An 18,966-nucleotide genomic window follows, 5' to 3' on the forward strand; every position below is an offset into this window, starting at 1 on the left:
ATATTGGTATTTTTACAAGCATTATGTCTGTTATTATAAATATGTGTTCGAATAAGGTATAATGCATGCGCATTTTATATTAAAATTAATTTTATGTTGAAATTAATTCCATGTTAAAATTAATTGATTTAACAAAATAAAAATCAAAATGAAGCATTCTATATAAAAATATTACATTTTAAATAATTCTCATGTAATTATGTTATAAAAAAATACACGTATTAAATTATTAATGTGTTCAGAGATTGCAGATATTAACGAAAAGGCTCATTGTTGTGGATGATACTTTAGAAGAATTGGGTACACCAAAACTGTATCATAAGTTGCACATATGTGCAAAATGGTTGTTAATTGGATGGTCAATATTTTGTCAAATCGGAAATATGTGTGACGCGATATCTTGGATTTACATATCAGAGGATCGTCGGTGTTTACTTCTACCCTTCATCGCAAACTACTATTATCATGTTAATATATTTATGGACATATTATTTCTAATTATTCTGTGGTTTGTATATTACTCAAATTGTTTAAGTAATTTTTATTTAAAAATTGGGGATAATTTCTTTTTATACATAGCTCTCCAGTTTTTTATGACAATTTTTAAAAATGCATTTCTTACACCAAAAATAGGCCCTTATCTTAATTTTGCGAAGTTAGCACAATACTTCTAAAGTATTAAAACGTTATAAATATTACCACTTTTAACATCAGTGATAGTTAGTACTACTCAAGTTCTATTATGTATAATATAAACAAATTTTTAATAGTTTTACACTTTTAATTTTAAACACGGAACGATACACACACACACACACACATACAGAGAGAGGGGGGCTCTCTCTCTCTCTCTCTCTCTTTCTCTCTTGCTCGGAGAAAATGTGATGATTGCAATTTTAACAAGTTTTTACTAGGTTTAGCAGCTAGTCTAGCTTACTCAACGATATAACTGTTACGTACATATTACATATGTTATATTATTTTAAGTGGATCTATGAGAATTATAATATTAATGTTATAATATATGTTATTAATTATAAAAATGTTACTATTAATTACTAGGCAACAGTTATTTCTTTGAACAATATATTTTTATATTTTTTAGTATAAATAACGTAGAAAAGGACAGAAAAAAGAGAGAGAGAGAGAAAGAGAGAGAAATTATATAATTCATAAATTAAAACATGCCCTAAATTGCTATAAATACAGCAGAAGTGAAATATGTATAAGCTTAATTATTATGTATGTATTTATTACTTATTTATTACTTTATTGTTGTAGCTCCATAAATTTGAAAACTATAATTGATTTTTAATAAACAGGTATATTGGCACTAGGTTTGACAAAATAAACGAACACTTGAAATATCTGTTAATGAAAGAAGAACATAGTTTGAAACATATACAAAGAAAAACCGTGTTGACTGTGCATCAATATACGTATACAAACAGCTATAAGCACGTACTGTGGACTTTAATGTAAATCGAAACACGAACATTTTTTAACAAATTGATCATTAATTTGGATCTGATTTATTATTAAAAATAGTGCATTTAAGATTAGTAGAAATTAAAAATTTAATTACATAAAAAACAGAACTTTTTTTATTCACATGTTTATTATGCCCTCGGTAACAAATTATTTCTTAATAGGCATCTCCATTTAGAATTGTGTCAAATTGCTCGCCAATTAAATGTAATATTTGGAATACAAATAACTATGACACTAGGTGCCTATATGATTGTAATGATAAGAATATGTAACTATATTTTTATACATATAAAAACAAAAAGTCGTTTCATGGTCACATCGTTGAATTGGTTCAACCTTCCTTATTGGATATTCTTACATGTGGCAAAAATCTTTTTCTTAAATTATATCTGTGAAACTGTTAGTGTTAAGGTAAATTTCCATAGATTTTCCATAAATATTCCATATAATATTATGCATAATATGTAGACTGTATACACATTTTATTCAGATTTGATTATCAGGCTTATTAATAACAATAAAATAATTAATTTTAGTCTAAAATGGAAGGAATAATTCACCAGTTCACAAATCTTCGTCAATATGCTGATATTCGTGATGAGGTAAAATAAATTTCAGTAAAAAAAGCACCTCAAGTAAAGTTATTAAAATTTTGACAACTTTGCAGATTTATCAGTTTGTATTACATATGATGTATAATCCATTGAGATTCACAGGACTGGGCTTCTTTTATCTTGGCAATTGCTTTTTACGAAAAGTAAATACTATTAATTTTTTTAATAAGAAAACCCTAAAGGCATAATGAAAACTCTAAGCTTTAAACAAGTTTTCCACATATTAAAAATAAATAAATAGATTATATTTACCATTAAAATGTTCTTATCTAGATATACTTTTTATGCGAAGCATAATGGTATTATTTCACAACTTTGACACAATTATTTTTCTTTTTTTAAACATATTGGTCTAAAGTCATTTTGAGAACAAATTCAAATTTAATAGAAGTTGTATGATAACCCAGTTTTTCTCTCAACAACTACATATACCCAGCACTATTCTATTATACAGTATTATCTATTCTTTTTTCTAACTCTGCCTCTCGCTTTTTATGTATAATCTCAACATCTGTAAAAAATAATAGTATTCTAATATCAATTAATACAGTAAAAATCATATTATGCACCAATTGCAATATATTTTATTACATCTCTGTAAAGAGATTTTATTATGTTCCCATTATTTGGGCACTTCTTTTACTTTTTAAATTTTTATACATATTGTAAGTAGTAAATTATACAATAATAACATTAAACTATAGTATGATTTAATAAATTTTATAACATATTTTTATTGTCACATTTCGTATATAAAAATTATATTTTCACATTAAAAAATAGTAATTTAAAATATTTTTTATTTTTTATTAAAATCTTAACAAAAATTTAATTTGTATATTTTCTTTCAGATTGTTATGACAATTACAACATTTGTTATTATTATAATGCAGATGTCTTCCATTCCACATAAAGAATACTATGGTTTTTAAAAAAATCAAATTTTAGTAAAGAGATAGAATCATAGTAAACATTATAATTGTTATTTTTAAAAAAATATATAAAATATATACTCTGTTTCTATTAATAAATATTGTATAAACTGTAATAAATTAATTACTATTTTTTCTGTTCTAATTCTTTTCTTTATTTTTCTAGCAAATATTTAAACAATTTAGACATGTTTTGGTAATTCGTAATCATAAATAAATATTTATCATGAATTTAACAACAAGAAAAAATATATAATACTTTTAAATATAATTAAAGTAGTTTAATTATTAAATTATAAATAACAAAAATATTATCTTTATATTTTTTAATATTATATAATCTGAATATTATAATAAGGCTATTGTTCTTTAAATCAACGAAAAGAATAAGTAAAATTAAATTAATATAAATCAATATAAATTTTTTTAATGTAAGTGAAATTAAAAAAAAACAGTATTATTATTTATGTCTTATATGATATTTTGTTACATTAGGGTTATTTAACAAGCTTAATAATCCAATAATCGTATAAGAAATTTCTTTTACATATACATATATACGTATATGTATATACATATAGTATATGTAATACACATATATGTACATATATACAAAATCTTGTTAGATCATATATAATATTAAAACGTAATAATAAAAAATACATTATATAAAAAGTGTAAATAAAAATAAAAATAAATATCTATTTTACGTAAAAAAATATATCAATAATTAGTAAGCATTATTAATGTTTTAATAATTTTTAGCATATATAGTGACAAGTCATTATTTTTAATTCAAATTTAATCTATCTTTTCACATTTTCTTAAGTGCTATCGAACGTCGCAATTATCAAAGAAAAAAACACATTATTTTTAACATAATTGATAAGAAATGATATGCCAAATAAGTTCACAACTCAGTGTTAAGTCAGTAGTAAGAATCATGACTTATACCACGATTCAACAGGCCTTTCGACCTCTTTTCTTTACGTGTTTTATTATCGGTTTATGTATTTATCCATTAAATAAACCAACAACTCGGGAAAAATGGGTCCTATATTTAAGCATTTTATATTCTGTGACATTATGGTCTATTTATGGTTATATTTTTTATTGCATGGTGAGCTCTCTTTCATTGGCAGGAATATTTCCTGCTACTATTTCAATAGTTGTTTTGGAAAACAACATCATTATCACAATGACATCCACAATCTTTAATCTTTATTATAACAAGGTACAATTAACGTGTTTAATTATTTAACAAGCTATCTACATATATTTATCTACACTTAACATTATATTAAGCATGTAATCTAATTGTAACATTAAAATAATTAGATACATATAATAATATTTACACCAATGGCTAACACATAATGCTCTTAATATACATATATTAAAATAATACGTTTAAAAATATTGTTTAGAACAATTAGTAAACAATATTTTTAAAGCAATTTGTATATTTTTTATTATATGAAAATAGTCATATTTTTGTAATTTTATTTTTTAATAATATTTTAGAGACTTCAAATGTGTATAAAGAAACTTTCTATTGTGGATGATACTTTGAAGGAACTAGGTAGTTTAAAAATGTATCAAAAAATACATATGTGGTCAAGACGAGTGATAGCTGGATGGGTTGTATGCAGTTTTGGTCTGAATTTTCACGACACTTTATCATGGCAAAAATATCTAACAATAATAAGAAAAGAAACTACTTTCTGGAGATTCATTATAGCTCATATATATAATTATAGTTTTCACATTAATGCACTCGTGGATTTAGTATTTATGTTTTTCTTATGGTTAGTCTTTAATTTGTGTTTGTTTATTTATTAAACTAATTCTATTAATATAATCAAAAATATTTTCTATTTTAAAATAGTATTTTTTATAATTTTGATAATTATTAAAGTGCAATTATATCATATATAAATAGTTTTTGTATATTTGTAAAGATATTTTAAAGTAAAAAAATTCTATTTAATTGTCAAATTATTTAAAAGTTATTAAATCAAAGTTGTCGTATACTATACTATTTTGTAAGTCCTGCTAAATATTATAATTACATTAACAAAAAATTACTTGTACATATTTTTTAAAACTTAACTTTAAAACTTATCAAAAAATGGTGGTCAATAATTCTATCATGGATGTTATAATTTTTAAAACATTATAAAACAGGTACATTGGCACTAGATTTGATGAAATAAATAAGCATATACGAAATCTATTAATAAAAAAAGAGCATTGGTTAAAAAATACATGGAAGAAACCTCCAGTGACTGTACATCAATATACTTTGGATATTGATAATTACAAGCGAGTCTTGTGGAGTTTAATGTAAATCAATACACATTTATGTAGAATATTATTTTAACAGTCTAGTAAAAAGATACAAGACATTAATTTATGAAAATTATTTTCCATAAATTAAGTTTTTATTATTTTTTTGTACCTTACGGTATTGAAAAATTGTTTTTGACAGGCATCTTTATTTAGAACTATGTCGGATTGCTCGTGAATGGAATATGATATTTAGAATGCAGATGACTTTTGAAATGGTGTCCTATCCATTAACTGTAACATCAATATGCTACTATTTATACAAGTTGTTAATGAATAAATATGGATTGTTTATACCAACAATTGTATGGTGTCGAGTAGTTTCCTGGTTGTTTGTATTTGTAGGAAAATTTTACATTATAAATTACATCTGCGAAAATGTCAGTGTTAAGGTAAAATATTAAACAATATGTTTTCAATTTAGAATATACATATCGTCAATTAATTTTGTTAATAAATTCTAATTTTTAGGCTTATACAATTGAAAAAACAATTAATGAATTAACAAATATTCTTCGATACGCTGACGTTTGGAAAGAGGTAAAAAATGTTATAATAGCAAAATGTAAGTTAAAACAAATTATGATAAATAATCCTGTATGTTTAGATATATCAGTTCACTTTGCATGCAAGACAGTATCCATTGAAGTTTACTGGAATGGGACTTTTTAATTTTGGCAACAAATTCCTCATAAAGGTTTATTTTGTTATTTATTCTTAATAGAGGAAAGTCACTAATATTGAGATAAGCATCCTAAAATGACACCTTCTTAATATTTCTCAGAAACTAAACGTTACACTGATAAAAACATGAGCTGCTCTGATAGTTACAGAAATAAAAAACCAATAGTTTATACATTCATGGCTTTCTTACTTAAAATCTACTAAAAAACACAATTTTCAAAAATAAGAATTAAATTTGCATAATTTTCTTTTGCGTAATTTTTTTAAAATTAAATAATTTATTTAGAATATTAGAATATTTTACATGTTCGTAGATTTCTAAACTGTTTTGTTTATAATTTTCTCTTTCGTATTTTTTTCCTAATGTATAAAATATAAAATTATCATAGAATCTAAACCGATGTATTTCTATTATTCAGAACAAATTATAAATATTATACGTCATATTTTTTTTTTTATAACGTAAGTTTAAATTATAATATAAATTTCTATTTCTTTAATAAATTATTAATTTTTATTTTTTAATTCTTTTAAATTACTCTTGTTTTTAAAATTTTAATATTTTTATTTTATTTGTTATTTAATAAGATAAGTTTTGTACTCCTTTTACAATAGTCATAATACATCACATTACTTACTACGTTGATAAACCAATTCAATTCCCTATAGTGTGTCATTTATATATGTATGTACATGTATATATGTACATATATATTTACACTAAAATTTATAGTTTTATTTTTAGCTTTTGTTTAACAAATATTATTTAAAAACAGAATAATATGCCAATATTGGTGACTACCTCTATTTTTTTTTTGTATATTGCATTTTATATAAAACGTTACAGAAATTTATAATTACTTTTAAATTTATCATTAAAATTTTTATTAGTATTTCTTCTTACATATATAGGGTATCTCAAAACATGTGGGTCAACGCTCATAAAAAGGTAGAAGAGATCGAGATGAACATAAAAATATTGTCTTGGGTTAGGTCTAATAATCGAGATATTAACGTATAGAATCGGCAAATAATCTAATTAATTTCTATCGTAATTGTGAACAGTAAATTAATGAAAGCTATTCATACATTCACGATAGATTTTTTCTTCTGTGTTATGACTCGAGCGAATCGAGCTCTTCCCTCGGCGCGCTCTCATTGGCATAATTTAAAAAATTAATATCTCGATTATTGGTGAATCTAATCCAAGACCTAACCCAAGGCCTAATCCAAGACAATATTGGATTTTTATGTTTATTTCGACCCCCCTTCTACCTTTTTACGATCGTTGACCCACATGTTTTGGCACACCCTGCATATACATATACATATATGTATAATAGTTAGTATAATATATATATATATGTATGTATATTATACTATTTTTACTTTAAAATCTTTATCTTTATATTTAACCAAAATGCTATTTTTACAAGCAATGAGAATTAATTGAAAATTAATGCATTTTTTCCATAGTTCTGCATAACAATTTCAACATACGTGATCATCATGATACAAATGTCGGATGGTTGAAGAATTCCAGAAAAGGATTATCATTTTTAACACTTTATAAATTGTGTATCTTGTTTTTAATAATCTGCTAGTTTGACCAACATAAGAAACGTCACAGTTATTGAATTAGTATTTAATTAATAACAAAAAGTATGACAATACTATATGTAGCTCAAACAATAATTGTTTATTGGTTTTCTACTCCTTACATATCATTTTTTAATGATAAACTTGGGAATATTCTGACAGATACAAATTTAAGACTATTGTTTTTCAGTTTGAATAAGCTCAACAAATTTATTAAAATATACAAAGATTTACTGCCTAATTAAAAAAAAAGTTAAATATATAAATTAAATTGCAAAAATTGTGATGCTTCTTATGTTTGTCAAACTAGCAATTTATTAAAAACGAGAATTAATAAACACAAAAGTCACATAAGAACAAATACAACTGCTTTTTATTCTAGAATTTGTTTTAATTATAATTTTGATTGGGAGAATGCGAAAGTTTTGAATGTTGAAAAAAATTATAATAGATTAATTTCAGAAACGTTATTTATTAAAAAACATCAAGATAGCTCAACCAAAAGGATACAGAATTTCTATGAAATCTATTTATTTTTTGTTAAACATAAATTGTGATTATGTCTATCTGATGTTTAGCTCATTTCAAGTTTGAACACATGCTTGATATATTCAAATATTAAATCGTTTATAACAATATCTTTTACTTCTATGACATTAATATCGAATTGCGTACCAAAATTTATTATTTTATTGTTTAACCAACCTTTGCGATAATCCCGTTGCGAAGTATAACTCGTTGTCTTCGAAGTATATTTTATGCTATATTTAATTAATGGTTTATTACTACTGTTAACAATGATTATTTGTATACAGTCCCTCGATACGACTTGTAAACCATTGATAATTAGCGACTAACATTTTTCAGGATCATGATTCTCGAGATCAGGACTCCAACATACTCGACATACTCATAAAATAATTTTCATAAAATAATATTACACTAATGGTTTAAAGTAAGCCAAAACGTTTATAATTACTACTATCATTGTAATTATTTTAAATGTACACAGTAAATAACTGTTATATTTTAGTTGTACAAATAAATTTGTACAATAAGTAAATTTACACAATAAGTACCGTGCTGACACCTGTAGCCCTTTTTTATCATTTTGTTTTAGTCTTTAATAATTGGAATAAAACATTTTTCTTTTTTTCACGAAAAAAGTTACATTACAAGAACAATAGTAAACATATTTGCTTCAAAATAAAAAAGAAAACATAAAAAATTATTAGAATCAACCATCTTATATATTAGAAACCATTGGTTTTTAATATATAAAATTAGACTATCAATCATTTCTTTCGATTCAAAGTGAATCCGTAATTTTAATATGCTTAAGTGCTGTAAGGAACATATACTGCGATTACAAAGACGCGCTATAGTTCCAAGTAGGCACAATAGCATCACTTGATAAACAAGTTTGAACGGACAGTCAATGCAATAAACTTGCAATAGTGATGACCATCACAGTCCAACAAGCTTTGCGTCCTTTCTTTGTTATGTGCTTCATTGTGGGTTTAGGTTTTTATCCCACAAAACAAACAACAAGAATTTGGTGGACGTATTTAAATATTTTATATTTTTTGATAATATGGTTTACTTATGCTTATTTATTTTATTACATAATAAAACTCTTTACAATTAAAGTATTATTTACGACTCCAGTCGCCACAACTGTTACGTCAATTAATATCTTTACTTTAATTGTGTCCGTGATTATGAGCTTCTACCATCAAAAGGTATAATTAAACTATATTGTTATATAATACTATATATTTATCAGTAAATACTATATATTTATCAGATTAAATAACATTAAAATTATTTATTAAATTATATTTTTTATGTTTCTATGGTAGCTGTGTTTAAATGAAAAGTTCTTTATAAAACCTTTTTTTTTTAATTTTGTTTTTGTAATTGTATTTTTATTAAATAATTTAATTGTTTTATATACAACGCATGGAATTGTTTCAGAGATTTTCTACATGTTTAAAGAAACTTACTATTGTAGATGATACCTTAAAAGATTTAGGTAACATAAAAACACATGGAAAAGTGCAAATGTGGTCAAAAAGAATAGTAATTTTTTGGATTATATACAGTATTACTATAAATTGTTATGAATCATTACTATGGCAAAGCATAAAAAAAATTGTTCTTTGGGGTTTATGTTTACCTTACATATTAAATCATTCTCTTCATATTAGTATGCTCGTGGACTTGTTATTTATCTTTCTCTTATGGTTGGTATAATTGACAGTATTTATACTTATTTATTTAATAAAATTAATGTATAAAAGTAATAGGAATATATAAACTTTATTATATTACTATTAAAAACATTACCGATTGACATAAGCCTTCAAAAGCGGTACTTATTCTTTTATTTATCGAAAACTAAACATTGCATTATACATATCAAATACCGATAAAAACATAATCTACTAAGATAATTAAAGAAATAAAAATTCATAGTTTATACATTTACAATTTTTTTATTTAAAATCTACTAAAAACAAATTCTTCAAAATCAATAATTGTTTTGTAATCTATAACTTTTTTTTCACGATATTATTTCTCGCATTAAATTATTCAGTTTTCGGGAAAGGGAAGATCTTAAAGATACTTGTGAGCATAAATGTTTAGTTAGTAACTAGTTTTAAGATTGACTAAATCGTGCAGTTTATATCTCCTATAAAAATAGAATACTGGACGGTATTAAATCGCTTACAATACCAAATGTTTTAATTTTCCAAATATTTGACATTTTCTAAAATTTTTTTATACAGGTATATTGGCACCAGGTTTGATAAGATAAACGAGTACATACGGTATTTACTAGTAAAGAAAGAGCATAAGTTAAAATGTATGCAAAAGAAGCCTGTGATCCATTTTCATCATTACGCCTTCTATACTGATAACTACAAACGAATATTGTGGATTTCAATGTAAGTTAGTTACACATTCATACAGGATTGTTCTATTTTTTGCCGCAAGCAAATCACGAAAAATATAGAAGATATTAATATGACAATAAGTTATAAATTTTTACTAAAAAAATAATAACAGTAAAATTTACATATTATTTGGATTTTTAAGATTATATTATTATAATTTGTCATAATATATACATTTTTATCATAACAGAATATATTTTTTAACAGGCATCTTCATTTAGAATTATGTCACCTTGCTCGTGAACTGAATATGATATTTGGACCACAAATGACTTTCGAAATGGCATCTTATCTTTTATATTTAACAGCATTATGCTATTATTTGTGCATAAGGCTAATAAAAAGTTATTCAGAATTGTACACCGAAATGCACTTCTTGTTGAATATTGGTTTATGGATTTTCTTAATGTCATTTAAACTCTATATTATAAATTACATTTGTGAAACAGTTACGGTTAAGGTAAAATCACGCAATCTATGGATATACAAAGTGTTTCCTAAAATAAGAAAATAAATATAAATCCTTTATTAGACAATCGTTTCACTACTGAGCTACATTTTTTTATTGATATTTTCGTACTTTAGTTAAATATCCCATAAAAACAAGACAATTTGATAAAATATGTTTTACAGAAAAATTTTATAGTCTGTATCTGTGAAAGAGAACAAGTAATAAAATCAATTTTCGAAAATTTAGTTTTTTAAGGTTACGAGAAAATTATCACCATTAAAAAATAAAGTTATATTACTTTTACATGATTTTAATAATGATTCTTCTAATTATTTTCTGCATATAGAGGAGTTGTCATGTTGTAGAGTTATCAAAAAATCAAAATAAAAGATATTGTTTATATTATTTTCTTATATTTTGAATACAAAATATTTCATCAACTATTCATTCTTTGACTGTATGCAACTATATTTTAATATCTTTATGCACCGAAAAAATAATGAGATAAGTCGATTAATTTGTAAAAAAAAGTCTTAAGTCGGTCTTTTATAATTCAAAATTGTGATATCTTTTTGATGCGTGCTAATGCATTCTCCATGGTAACTGTTTTGGCAGAAATACTGTCAGCAATTTGCCATTGCACTTTTGAGAAGTGATTATTTAATGCAATTTGTAATATGCAGTTACATACAAATACAAAAATTTTTGTCTAAAACATTGATTTATAAAATTCTTTTACATTTTAAAATATTGATATTTATTTGCTTATTTGGGACATCCTGTATATTTTATATCAATAAATTTTATATTTCAGGCTAACAAAAATGATACAGTAATTCATCAGTTAACAAATGTACGTCAATATTTTGATATTTCGGAAGAGGTAAAAAGCATTTTAACATAAAAAGTAAATAAAATATATTGAGTAAAATTAAAGATCAAGAATAATGATTATTTTCGCAGATTTATCAATTTACTTTGCAAAGAATGCAGCATCCTTTGAAATTTACAGGAATGGGTCTTTTCTATTTTGGCAATGCATTTCTCCGAAAGGTTTATTTTTATGTTTACTTATCCTATTATTTTATTTTATTTTTTATACATTATTTTCGAAAATTAGTTATCGTTAAGATTGTTATTGTAAATATATAATATTTTTACTGAGACATTTATATACAATTTGTGATCTCCAATATACTGGAATTTTAATTGATATTTTTTTATATCGAAAGTGAGGAAGTTAATTGTGATTTTTCCTTCCAGTTTTATACGACGGTTATAATGTTTGTAATCATTATGATGCAATTAAAAATATCTTAACACCTTGTAAGTATGTTAATTGTTTTCAAAATACAAGAAGGAAAGACGAGAAGTGGGCAAAGAAAGTTAATCTAACCTGAGATGTTTTCTAGGAGACTCATTAGCAAAGAAACTATTGCGACAAGTCAGATTCTAGTAGTCACATTTAGAAATTGGGCACGTGAAAAATAGTATTCATGCTATTACAATCAAGAAAGTAACCAATTCGCAGAACAACAACAAATTATAGTCACTAATTGTTAACACTGTACCTTATATTGGAGTTTAAAGATAAAATTCGAAGAAAGAGTCTTATACCAAAGAAGGGGTCGACAGCATCACAGCGATATTACACCGGTTAAGTAAGGGCCATCACACAATACCAGGCAACAGGAACACAATAGAAACAAAAATAATGAAAGAGAGAAAGAGAGAAAGGATCTTCTTCTTTCTTTCTCTCTTTCTTTATTTCCTGTATTTATCGACATACAATCCTTAAATATAGTAATGCAAGTGTAATTTATATTTGAATCGTCTATTTAATTAGGCTCTATTAAATTAATTAACCAATCCATGACATTTGAATATCATTTTACATTCTATTTTCTATTTCTGTTTCTATTTTATATACTATCCGGCAACTATCCGAAACAATCGACCTATCCGGTCGTTTTTAAATTCCGGTCGGATTAACTGTAAAAAAGTTTTTTCATAATTCAATAGATAATAGTAACATTTAAACTTTGAATTTTGGAATATAATAAGTAATTAAGTTAATAACTTATATTATACGTTTAAATATACTAATAAAAATATTTAATTGAGTTAGTCAAATGTTTAATGAAATATAGATCCTCAAGATTTTATCGAATGTCTGACAAATTTAACTGTCAATGTCTTATTTAATTTAAAATTTGATTATATTGACAAACATATACAAGTATGTTAAAAGAGACAGAGAGAGAGAGAGAGAGAGAGAGAGAGATGTAATGTGTTAGAAAATATTTAGAATTTTTAAATACCCTAAATATTATATTTTAAATACAAATTTTATTCTAAGACACGCAATACTATATTTTTAAATGTTATTTTTATTTTAATGTGTTAAAAATATGCTTACAAAATTGAATAACAACACTATTCTATATTGCATCACAACATTTTAAAATAAATTCATATAAAAAATAATAGCATTAATTATGAAAATGATAAAAAAATTATTCTTTTCTATCGTCTTTGTTTTTTCTTTTTCATATACCTTTTTCTTTTTTATATATTTTACACTTCAGTTAATTAAAGTTTGGCATAAAATTTGAATTCAAAACGTTTTGCACAGTACTTTTTTTATGCTGCTTGGCTTTAGTAAATAACTACTAAGCATTTTAAAAAATTTAAATTTAATATATATTAAATATAGATATTATTAGGTTGTAATAAATTTTATAAAATATAATTTTATTACATTTAGTTTCAGTAGTAGTTGTATTACAAGTTAAAAAAATATTACAAAATTGTTCAATAATTACTAGTTATTAAAAATATTTATAGCATATTTATTATATAACGTATTTATAGTATTAGTTCATTTTATTTGAAAATTAGATCGATTACTTATTCATCAAAAATTTAAAAGAGTAAAGTAAAGATTACAATTTGATTAATTAGATTTTAATCCTAATCTATTTTATTGAAATTAGTCAAATTCTAATCTTTAATTCTCTACTTGATATTGTAAAAACAGTCAAATTTTTACACTTTAAATTTTTTTACTTGATTGCCGGATAATATCCGATTATTCGGTTATCTGGTAACAACCCAAGATTATCTGGCATCTGGTTATTCGGTATTTACTATTCGGCACATCCCACATATTATAATATAATAACAAGAACACTTATGCGATACAATAAACAATAGTGAACGATATAATGAAACAGTATTTGACAAGTCTAACATTATTTCGTAAAACAATTTTCTTGTTAATATTAAAAAAGTACGTCAAGTAGATGCAGCTGTTATAAAAAATAATATCCGCGTGTACTAGGCATCTTCTTTCAGTTATTAAATATCAGTTTATATTATAATATTTTAAAAAATAAATCTAGTATTATCATATTTCTTTTCAATTAATACAATTTATTTGTAACATGGAACATTAACACAAGAGATTCTAATATAAAAACCCCGAGAAGTCGTAACGTTGTAGAAAGTCATATAATTTTATTAAAAATTGTAATATAAAATTAACCATTTTAATTAAATAGCATCTGTAAATTAAAAATTATCTGTCATTATCTGTCAATATCTGTTATTAACATTAATGATGGTTGGAAGTCACAGATCGACTACATCATTGCGTATGTTTATAAAGAAATTAGAATAGAAAGATTAAAACGCATAACGCTAATGCATTGATCTATATATTATTCGTTTTTATGAACAAGTCATTTGTCGATGAGCGCAGTCCATCAGACATACGATCAGTTTATAATAGAAATTTTTACGATTGTGATAAACATGGTGATTACACTACAACAAGCTCTACATCCTTTCTTCCTGACCTTCCGCATTCTCGGTTTAGGCATTCAGAATCCAGAAAAACCTTATTTAAGTATTTTTTATAATATGATATTATGGATCGTTTATAGTTATCTTTTTTACTATGCTGTATTCGGATTTAAAGTAGAAAAGTGGTTTCAAGCAATTTTTACTCTAATTCATATTGAAATGAATTTACTCGTCAGCATTATATCTATTGTTTTGAGTTTTCGATACAAGGTATACATACATGTTCAAGTCAGAATCATTTAAAAAATATAACCATTATAAATTTTTAAGCATTATAATTTTTTTAACAAAAATACAATATCGAAATAATTTTTAAATAAATAAAAATACGATTTGCGCAAAATAAAGTATCTTATTTTTGTATTTTTATCTCATATTGTTTAGAGAATGAAGATGTTTATTACAAAACTTGCTACTGTAGATAATACATTGGAAGAATTGGGCACCTCTAAAATATATCAAAAGTTACACATATATGTAAAAAGAATATTAATTGTATGGTTAATATGTAGTCAAATAGCTAATATAAATGATATGATATGGTGGTTTTACACAACTGAGAATTATTGGTGCATGATTATACCTTACATTACAAACCATTATTTACATGTCAACATGCTTGTGGATTTATTATTTATAACTTTTCTATGGTTTGTATATTATTTCTATTAATATCTAAGAAATTTTTATTAATTTTTTAAAATATGTTTATTAATTTATTTATATATATTTAGTTTATACATATTTTAACTATCATAATCTATTTTATACAATATATTGCTACAATAAAAATTAATATTGTGTAACAAAATTCAATGTCTTTTTTTGTTATCAGTGCGTCGAAAGTGGTCTCCTTCATGTTATTTTTTCATGCGCAAAATCGTCGATTTCAACACTTTAATATTATTATACAGTTTTTTTCTAAAAAATGGCGTAAGTCGTAGTAAAAAAGACTTTCCAACATGACTTTTTCTACACGTTTAATCATTTTTCATACCTTTGCTTTTGTTACTACTTACATAACTTGCATGCACTTCACGACACGCATACAGTAATTTTCGCAAAATTACTGACGTCACTTTTGGGTACCTAATTTAATCTTGGCTAGCTTGTCAATTTGTAAAGCACTCAAAGCACTCAAGGACCATCTTCGATGTACTGATAAAAAATACGATGTGCAATACATACAGATCGGCTTTTTCTAACTTGTGCGGGTAAACGCACTCGTGCTTAAAAAACCAACTTTCTGCCCTTATTACACAATGTACTATTATAAAATTAGTTTAACAATATAATTAATAAAAATAATTTAATTTAATTTAAAACTAAGTCAGTATTTAATTTTTATAATTAAATAAAATAATTATAATAAATAGTTTAGACAAGACATATAGCTACGTACTGTTTAGTACATAAAGCTCTTCATAAATTGCAGATTTCAATTCTTCTTTTGCAGGTACATTGGTACCAGATTTGATGAATTAAATAAAAATATGGAATGTTTTCTACTGAAAGAGAAACCCGATGAACAATTTTCATGGAAAAAAGAAATACGGCTTACTCGTCAATATATCATGTATATTAACAATTACAAGCGCGTATTGTGGATTACAATAAATCGGTACATGAACGTATTTAAATAGATTACTGATTTTGGATAGATTCTAATCTAGTATGTGTAAATGTGTTTTGTTTGGACTTTAATAGAAATATGTAAGAACAAAAAAAATCTGAATTTATTCACAGTGGCGTAGCACAGTGTACAGTTAAGTGAATCAATACCTCAGACTTTTAAATGTCAAGCTGCCACGTAACATTGAGCTTTGCACATTAAAATATTTGCTACGCGCAATTTTATAATATTCTATATTAATATCGTACTGCGATTCAAAAACAGAACAAACAGCGAACATAAAATTTTACGTTTAACTTAAGAAATCTATCACAGAAAAATTTTTGAAATGTTTCGGGAAGCCTAATAAAGTCATAAGCCGATGATCAGTACAAATAAGTTGTCAAAGTTTTTTCAATATTTACTGAGAGTAAGCTGGTGTCCAAATTTTTCATTATCCTTTAACATCTGGTCGTTTTTATAACAAAAATTTCACTCAAAACGATCTTTCTCTCTCTCTCTCTCTCTCTCTCTCAAAGCAATTATCCCTGAAGATGGTCACTTAATATATATTTATGTGTGTTTCATGGAGTAAATTGACAAAAATACTCTCGACAGTTTTTCATTATCTTCTAAAGTAAATTATTATAAAAATTCAATATTTTGAGAATTTGGATTTAAAATCTTTGGCACAGAAAGTAGACACGTAATTCTTAACATCGCGATTATCATGAAACCACAGACCTCTTAAAGCATTTCAGTGATAAAATTCGGTTTCTTTTTTATTAGTCTATGTATAAGATTTATTGAGCTAATGTAGGACATTGAGCTAATGTAGTTACCAAAATCGAATCAGTTCTTAAATCACACCACCTTATCTAAAAATTTAATTACTAGTTTACACTTTAATTATAGTTTCTACAGAATTATTTGAGAACTATATAGTATTATTATGATTAATGCTTTAGTATAATAGATAGTTTATTTTACTCAAAATCTAGGCACAGTTAAATTTTATTATTAACATTAAAATAAAAATAGTAATATTATAGTTAATTTCCATTTTGTAGCTAAATTGAACGAGGAAAGATAAAATTAATAGCCTAGGTTTTAATAAGTTGTAATAATCTTATAATATTATAAAAATTAAATCAATAGGGTAAAAGTTTTCTTTTCACTCTTGTCCATAGATTAGATAAACAAAGTTTTACAAAATGTTCCAATTTTGTAAATCCACGATATTGTTTAGATTGCAATATAGAATGCATTATAAAGTAAGTAATTATTTCTTTTATAACGGAAAATAATCAGAGAATATGGAAAAATATTAGTATTCCAGAATCGTACTCCCAAAAAGTATAAGGACTAAAATAATATTAAATAAAATACGTAAAATATTGCATTTCTTAAAAAAAAATTTTGCGGCAGAACAAAGGTTTACGTAAAATGAAATGAGTTAGTGTAATATATAGACTCCGCGAATAGAAAATTACTGCGATTTTTATATAACCTGTACGATTTAAGAGATTCGTTTTCAAGAGATTTATGTCACTTGATGGAGAGTTACTAAAATTCCTTTTATATAAAATTATAATAATGCCAAGAAATTATTAAAAAAATTACTTTAAAAATTGTACTTTACTGTATATTATGTATGTATGTATGTATGTATATATATATATATATATATATATATATATATATATAATATAAGAACTTAAAAACATTCTTCATAATTTATGAGTTTTACATAAGCCTTTATATGTATAAAACGTGGTGCGATTTTTGCAACCTTTCCTATATTTTATTCAGATAAAAAATGTCTTTCTTATTTCATTACTTTTTCATGTTTTTATTGACAATTTATATGTTTTGACAGGCACCTCCATTTGGAATTGTGTCAAATTGCCCGTGAATTAAACTCCATGTTTCAAATACAGATAACTGTAGAAATGATAACTTATTTGGCATGCCTAATAAGACTACTTCGTTATATTTTCTTACATATAATGAAAGGAGATAATCTTTTATCGTCATTATGGAAATGCATTAATATCGTTTTCTGGATACTCTTATACGTGACAAGGCTCTTCTGTGTAAATTACGTTTGCGAAAGCGTTAGTGATAAAGTAAATCCACACATAATTTAAATATAACAGTATATAAAATATATAATATATAATATATAAAAATATATAATATACAAAGTATTCTGCAACAAGAACAAGAAATATTTAAAAAATGATATAATAAAATTAAAATCAAGAACAAAATAGCGATTAAATCTTTGTTCTTTAATAATATATAAATAGATAATAATATACAATATGTTTTATTATTTACGTTAAAATTACAAAAAAATGTATATTTAGACATTATAATTAGAAGTTAAATCCTTAATCGCAAT

The 18,966-nt window shown here is 24.3% G+C and overlaps 3 protein-coding genes across 3 annotated transcripts in view; 2 read left to right on the forward strand and 1 right to left on the reverse strand.

Moving 5' to 3' along the window:
- The window catches only part of LOC118644945, a 356,119-nt gene that overhangs the window by 57,120 nt on the left and 280,033 nt on the right, over positions 1-18,966 (reverse strand). The gene's annotated exons all lie outside the window — the stretch shown is intronic.
- On the forward strand, positions 1,604-3,660 carry LOC118644944. The gene is made up of 4 exons (XM_036284919.1): positions 1,604-1,902; positions 2,028-2,093; positions 2,159-2,248; positions 2,957-3,660. Exons 1-4 carry the CDS (start codon positions 1,720-1,722, stop codon positions 3,035-3,037), a joined length of 420 nt encoding a protein of 139 aa, XP_036140812.1. The 5' UTR covers positions 1,604-1,719; the 3' UTR covers positions 3,038-3,660.
- LOC118644943 (putative gustatory receptor 28b) lies at positions 3,909-7,910 on the forward strand. The gene is made up of 7 exons (XM_036284910.1): positions 3,909-4,271; positions 4,562-4,845; positions 5,225-5,383; positions 5,529-5,778; positions 5,858-5,926; positions 5,994-6,083; positions 7,547-7,910. The coding sequence occupies exons 1-7, from the start codon at positions 3,930-3,932 to the stop codon at positions 7,601-7,603; spliced, it is 1,251 nt and encodes a 416-aa protein (XP_036140803.1). The 5' UTR covers positions 3,909-3,929; the 3' UTR covers positions 7,604-7,910.

Source organism: Monomorium pharaonis, chromosome 3 (genome assembly GCF_013373865.1).
Source record: "Monomorium pharaonis isolate MP-MQ-018 chromosome 3, ASM1337386v2, whole genome shotgun sequence".
NCBI classification, from domain to species: Eukaryota; Metazoa; Arthropoda; class Insecta; order Hymenoptera; family Formicidae; genus Monomorium; species Monomorium pharaonis.